This window comes from Crocodylus porosus, unplaced genomic scaffold (assembly GCF_001723895.1).
Source record: "Crocodylus porosus isolate Cpor-Errol unplaced genomic scaffold, CroPor_comp1, whole genome shotgun sequence".
NCBI classification, from domain to species: domain Eukaryota; kingdom Metazoa; phylum Chordata; order Crocodylia; family Crocodylidae; genus Crocodylus; species Crocodylus porosus.
The window spans coordinates 5,785,070-5,792,316 of record NW_017728916.1 but is presented as its reverse complement, the minus strand read 5'-3'; the positions used below and the strand labels follow the sequence as shown (position 1 = coordinate 5,792,316).

Below are 7,247 nucleotides of genomic sequence, written 5' to 3'. Positions count from 1 at the left end.
AATGCCCCTTCCCTCACAACAGATTTAACCACCAGATGCGGTTGCTCTCCATGCTGCCGGGCTGCACCCCTGGCTGCTTGCATGCTGTGCTGCGGCTGTGCACATGCACAGGGCACTTATCAGTGGCATTATTGGCCACATCAACCAAAAAAAGCCGATTGCCTATGCAGTCAATTTTCCTTATATCAGTACCTATCTGATATGGGACTGATGTATTGGTGCACCTCTAGTTTCTGCTTTACCATTCTGTAGCCTGGGACCTTGTCTATAGTTTTCCCCATAGGTGGGCTGCCTACAGGGTTTCTTCTGTGTGAGTATCCAGTGAGCCAGTGGTAGCTTTGTATTTCCTGGAGCTTCTCCCAGAGTATGAGGGGGAGCACAATCTCCTATGGGATTTCTAGATTGGAGCCCAACACCTTTTCTTTGCAGTGCTCTGGAAATCTGTGGATGGGGTCCCAGAGAGAAATTGTGGCTTATGTTGTTTTCACTGTAGAGCAGAATCCTTCTGAAATTCTTCCCTTAGGACAATGATGCAAGCAGAAATGAAGGAGATGGGAAAGAGGACAGGGGACAGGGGTGAGTCTTAGCTTCTGTGGCATGTCAGGAGTTGACTATTTCCTGCTTGCAGGCTAAGGAACGCAAGGGAGCCATGAGATCTGCGTGCCCCTTTTGTTGCAGCAGTTGGAGTTAAGCAGTGGGCCTAAGCCAAAGATATAGCTTAGTGTTAGTGCCCTGAGGGTAGTGATGTTTGGGGAAGTGAGTGCTTAACTTCTTGTGCAGGCTGCTGCTGCTCCCTAAACACAAAGCTCCCTGAGCACAGGCTGCTGCTGTGCCAATGATTCAGGTTCCTAAGGGGCTGCTATTTTGAATTAGACACCTCTCTGGGGCTGGTGTCTAGCTCATCCCCCATCCTTCCCCCACCTCTCTTCCCCCTGTTACAAGATTGCATCCTCTGCAAAGTGTTTTATTACCTTAGCTTGGTCTTGCAGTGTTGCTAGCCTTTCAGGATATCATTACTGCTGACAGTCTTTGGCCTTTGCTAAGGCTGGCTTTGCTATAATAAAATGAACTTCAGCCTTCACCAAAGGAATTTCCTGTGGCTGATAGAAGGCAGGCCAGTGGGACAGTCAGAGAGATACTGGCAGTCAGGGCTCCTAGGGTTATCATATTTCCAGAATCAAAAAAGAGAAAACTGGGGGGGAGGATGATGGAGAATGCCAGTGCAGACCCTATTGCACCCTCATCTTCTCCTATCCTGTGAGCCCTAGGCCAGGCAGGCCCATTCTTGCTAAGAGACCTGAGAATGACTATGGAGGGTTTCAGTGGATCCCCTTCCTGGTCTGGGGAAGGATGGGAAATGATCCTGAAACTAGAGGTGCAGGAGGAGAGCAGAAATTGGACTCATTGGAACAGACCTCAGCAGCCCATGGCCTGTGGTTTACACTAGGACATCACTGTGGAGAAGCTGTGCCCTCAGGCAGGCAGTGCAAGCTCCTGCTGGGAGAGGGCATCTGAATTTCCTGTTCTGCTCATATGGCAGCCAACAGCCTGGAAACTGTCTCCATTTATGGAGGGGGAGAATTCAAAAAGCAAGAGCTTAAAGAAATCATGGCTACTTATACATGTGCTTGGGGGAGGGGGAGAGGGGACATTTTAATTAGAGTGGTTCCTGGGCAGCCACTCTAATTAAAATGCCTCACCATCATGTGTATTATGCCTCCCGCATGTTTAAAAATGGCTGCGGGATGCTTTATCTAAACTTCATTCAATGAGGTTTAGTTAAAGTGCCCTGCGGCCATTTTAAAATGCACAGGACTTAATACATGTGACCCTGTGGCAAGGCTGCAGCATCCTAATTAGAACGTGGAGTAGACTCGATTAACCGTGTCTGCTCCAATGCTTTCTAATTAGGATGCCAATGAACACGTGTATAGGCAGCCCATATTAAAGAAATCTTCATTATATGGGGGCCAGCCCTAACTTGGGGGCTCTTCCCCTGAAGCTTTGAATTTTGGGGGTGGGCAGCAGTGACCTCAGCGGTACCCCCTCCAGAGTAGTTCCAGCCCTTGAGGGAAAAGTGGCACAAATTAGAGATGGGTCAGAGATGATTCAGGCCATCATAGCAGTGAGTCTGAAGGCTCCCCTGGTGGCTCTGAGCTCCCAAGGGGCAGCAGGGGTCTGGGGCACCAGCATTCCCTTCATCTCTCCCTGCTGGCAGGCCAAGGCAGACTGGTCCTCAGTCCTGGGTGTTTATTACTCTCAGGCAGCTGTGCCATGCTGCTTTTCTGCTTAGAGAGCTTGGGTTAAACCGCAGTTGCTGCAGCTAAAGACTCAGAAAATTGTTCCCTCTATAGTGCTGAGAGTGACGTGCCAGTGCCAGTGATTCCAGGGGCCTTCTGATTACCCTGTGATTCCAGATGGAGAATGCTGCCATCTCCAAATGGCATTATCTGCTGCCTTTAACGCCCCACACTTGCTAGGTGGCACCTCCAAGTTATCTCAAGGAGCTCTCTGGCCCTTCGTGGCACTACCTGCTGGTTGGGCTGGCTCCTGACCTCTCTAACTCCCCTCCTGTGGCACAGCCAACTGCTTGGGAGTGCACCTTAACTCCTGAATAATGCATCCTTAAAAAAAGCCTCTCTCTTCTCTCTGGAGTAGGCCTCCTGTCTGCCTTCTCTGTCTGCCCTCTTGGTTGAGTTTAACTCCATGAGAATAAAGTTGCAAATGATCACAAAGTACAATTGGCAGCCTCTACCAGACTACATTTTTTCCTAACTCTATTTATATTTTTCCTATTTTTCCGAAAACAAATTCCTTTTTGAAATTTCCTGTAGTGCAGTAGGCAACTTGAGAGAAGAGAGTGCACTTTGGACAGAGCATTTGGTATCTTCTTAAAAAAGGAAGACGGGTTTTTTTGGAACACCAGCAGGAGCTGATGTGGAGAAAAGAGAGCAGTGACTTACTACAGAAGAATAAAGCAAGGGTCTCCAAAGGTCATTTAATCCAATGTCCTTCCTCAAGAAACAAGCCTCTCCTGCAGACAGGATGTGATTTTGTACAGGGAAACACCTTTGGATTTCCAGTCCAGTCTTGTAATCACTCCACCATTGCACTTAGCCAAAATGGAGTCTACAAGCAGAGTGAATAAGCCATGTGTGCTATGAAGGTGTGTGTTGGGGTGGGACACTGATAAGCAGCTGGATTGCATCCTCTGCTGTGGCCAAGCTCTGCAGAATTTTGTGCTTGAAGGTCAGGAACTAGCTATCTCTTTCCTCCAGTGCTGCATGTGAGATGGTAGGTCAATAAATGCAGATTCAGGAGGCCTAGAGTCACTTCCTGGCTTAGATGCAGACTCCCTGTGTGACCTTCAGCATATCACCAAACTTAGCCAGTGTCACTTCTCCATACATACCTGTATCAACTCCCATTTCTTCTGGTATGGGAGGATCTTTCTTTCCAGCAGCTTCAGACAGTGTTTCCAACTGTTACATGGAAAGAGTTTAAAAAAAAGTCTGGCAGGGTTCTGTTTGATCTGTGCTCCTCAGGTTTACACAGCCACAGAACAAGGGGCAGGCAGTGGCAGTGGGGCTGTCCCCCCAGCCACAGTTCCTGGTGCCGTGAATGACCAGGTGAAGCCGCAGTCAGTGGGTGGAATACGGGCCCCTTCTGTCCTGTGTTCTGAAGTCAAGCGTGGTACTGTCTTCTGTACACGAGCCTCAGCTCAGCTCCTTCCCTGCCTCTACTGCTTTCCCTCTTCTTCACAACATCCACAGTTTTTCTGTGCTTCCTCCTCCCTTGTGTAATGTGAGTATTCTGCTGCACTTGTTAGCCGCTCCTGAAAATGCTTTGTAGGCTCTCTACTACTGCCTTTGCTGTCTACTCTCCATTCCCTACCAAAAGAGTTCTGCTACTTCCTTTCTGCATCTTTCTGTGTGTGTCCACGGTGGTAGGGCTTGCAAAGCCTGTGTCAGAAAGTATTGCTCAACTCACACAATTCTTGGACATGGCACATGGCCAATGAAATGTGCCATTTGGCTTCACTCTGAGCAGCCCTAAGGGAACAGACCCAAGATACCCATTGTATTGGAAAGATTAGAGCAGCAGATTGGTGGAAGGGAAGACATTCCATACTAATCCTGAAGAACCAGCTAACCTGAGCACAGGAAAGACACGGCATGGGCTTCCTTAATCTACACTACTGGGCAGCCAGAAAGCAATGAGCTCAAGAATCTCTAGGAATGAGCAAAGTAGCTAGGGGCTAACAGCACGGACACTGTTGCAAAGAGGAGTGGATACGGGGAAAGCTTCTTATCTAGAATGAGGGAGAGGAGAGCAGTTCTAGTCCCCGCAGTGTAAGAAGATGATAGAAGAGCTAGAGAAAATACAGAGAAGGACAATCCAAAGAATGGAAAGGAGAGAGGAGGCACTAAGGTCTCAATCGTACAAAGTCTTCATAGATTTGAAGGGCAGAGTGATCACCTAGTCTGATCCCCACTGAACCTACCTGCAGAACTTCAACAAGTGCTATCAGCATCAACCCAGATACTTTCAGGTGATGCTCCCACCTGTCTTTTACAAAGTTCCAGCCTTCATTTCAGGACTTCAGGTGAGGGTCAATTCATCATACCCCTGGGTAAGTTGTTCCTGTAGTTAATAAACTGTTGTGTAACAAAAAAATAGTGTGCACCTTATTCCTAGAATGAATCTGTCCAGTTACATCTTCCAGCTACTGCATTCTCTTTTGCCTCTGGCTGGAAGTTGTAAGAGCCTCTACCAGTTAGAAAATTTCCCTACATAGAGGTGCTTTTAGCCCATGATCAAATTGCTGCTAAACCTTCTCTCTTTTGAAGTTGAATAGATAGAGTTTCTAAAGTTCTAGACCTAAGTTCAATCTTGTATTTCTTTTATGAGACTTTTTTTTTTAGTTTATCAGCATTTCATTTAGTTTGAATATGAGAACTGGATGCAGCATGCAGTAATGAGCTCACTAGTGCCATAGACAGTAGTAATAATGCATTCGTATTTGCGATCTACATTTCATTGCATCCAAAGATTTCAGTACCCTTCTTAAATGTTGATTCCTCAGGTAACGTATTACCTTATGTGAAGTCCATGATTTATTTTATGCACGTACTTAACTTTGCAAGATGTGGGCCTACAAAGACTACATGCACCACAGGCAACAACGAGTTTTTAAGGACATTATACACATGATGGGCTGGAGTAAAAGAAACAATAGTTAGCATAGAGGTTAGGAAAAAGTACTCAGTCCTACTGCCATTGAAACCAATGGAAAAATACCCCTTGACTTCAGGGACAACAATATTGGAGCCAAAGGGCATTTGCACTAGGGCTGTGCGAGGCTTCGGACAGAGCTTTGGATCCGGAGAAGCTTCAGATGCGTCGGGGTCGAGGCAGCACATCCGGGTCGAAGCGCCGCCTCATTCGGCTTCTTGAAGTGCTTCAGAGCCGCCTCAGAGATCCGGCCATAGGGTACAATGGGGAAACAATAAAATATCTATAACTTCGTGGTTTTTTGTCTGATTTGGATTTCCAGGTATGGTAGACTCTGCAGAGAGCATAAAGCCTGCCAAGTACAAAGTGGGGGTCAAAACTGCAGGGGTGGTAGCTCTCACTGAGGCCACAAAGCCTGCCAAGTTTCAAGAAGATCAACGCAGAAGTTTGGGGGGGAACTGCCCCTCAAGCTGAAGACAAGCAGGCCTCAGTAGGAGCTACCAGCCCTGCAGTTTTCACCCCGCTGTGGTGTGACACAGCTGTGACATGAGTTTGGCTTTCAAGAATTTGGGGTACAGTTCCCCCCAAAACCCTGCACTGATATTCTTGAAACTTGGCAGGTTTCATGCTCTCAGCAGAGGCTAGCATTTCTGCAAGTTTCATCCAAATCAGACAAGAAACAACAAAGTTATAGATATTTCATTGATTCCCCTATTATACCCTATGGCCAGATCTCCGAGGCAGCTCCGAAGCTTTGGAGCCATTTCGGCCCACAACTGCTTTTTTGTTTGCACGAGCAGGATTTCCCGATGCTTTAAAAGTCTTTTCAGCACATTAAACTAAAGCTGCTTGGACATGTTTTATTATGTGCCACGGCCTCTTACTGTGCCCTATCTATGGGCTCATGGCATGCAAACGATAAACAACGCAAAGACTTGTAATTACTTTCTTTCACCACCAGGTGACACTGTGCTATTTCTGTAGTTCAGGCCTTTGGTCAGTAGGTGCTGCTGTGCTGTTCTCTGTTATTTGCTGACTGCAGGCAGCCAGAGGGCACGGTCCGGGGAGCATCTGTAGTAAAGTTACTCATAGTTTCATAGTTTCATAGTTTCTAGGGTCAGAAGGGACCTGAGCAGATAATAAAGAAAAAGAAAGAAAGGGAGGTGCAACTATTTCCAGTTTTTTACTACCCTTTACTACTGGTAGCACTCCCATGCCCAGCAGTAGTCCTGTATGCATGCCCTCACCACCCGTGCCCCCTACCTTTTGCACCCACCGCTGTGTTCACCACTGCTGCTGAGCACAGTGGCATCACTACTGACAGCAGCGTGGTAAGTTGGCAGCTTGTTGGATTTGTGTTTGGAGAGCGGCACCTTTTCTTTACACTTCAATATTTCTTATAATTGACTATTGCCATTCATTCCAGAAATGCAAGCAATAGTGCAGGCAAACATTGCATGCCAGACCCACCCCCCTGGATATACAGCAACCTGGGTGATATATAGGTAATATCAGAAATGTCCTACCCACCAGGGGGGGTTGGGGCATATGACTGTGGTCCAAAACCATGTCCTCTTCTTCTTTCTTCCTGCAGAAGACTTTACAGATCAGAAATCGAGAAGAATCAGTAAGGAAAAAAGCTTCCAGAATCTACCCATCTGCCAGTAGAAGCAAGTTTTCTAAATAGTGCATAGACCGGTGTGTGTCGCGCCAAATAAACACACTGGGGGGCGAAGCAGACAGAGTTTATTTGAGCTCAAGTAAAAGGCACAGGGAGACTGTATGGTCTCAAATCCTGCGCAATTAACCCTGCAACAGCGGGATTTTATACCCCGGTCAGTTTCACTGTCAATGATTTTCCATCAGCTGGCCTCCCTCTTCCTCCCCTTTCCCTCCTCCTTTCTCTCTCCGAGCGGTACCCTTGCATTCCACAGATAACAGTTTTAGCTCGCCTGCTTTCCAGAAGGACAGGAGATTGCAGGCGCCATAGAAAGGGTTACAAAGGTTGGGCA

At 47.2% G+C, this 7,247-nt stretch overlaps 1 protein-coding gene across 1 annotated transcript in view; it reads left to right on the top strand.

The window, feature by feature from the left end:
* Positions 1-7,247, top strand: part of CENPI (centromere protein I) — a 25,545-nt gene that overhangs the window by 2,756 nt on the left and 15,542 nt on the right. Inside the window, exons 2-4 of the mRNA XM_019536153.1 lie at positions 1,541-1,589; positions 2,219-2,246; positions 2,855-2,860. Of these exons, the coding sequence (XP_019391698.1) occupies positions 1,541-1,589; positions 2,219-2,246; positions 2,855-2,860 (83 nt within the window). The remainder of the gene's footprint in view (positions 1-1,540; positions 1,590-2,218; positions 2,247-2,854; positions 2,861-7,247) is intronic.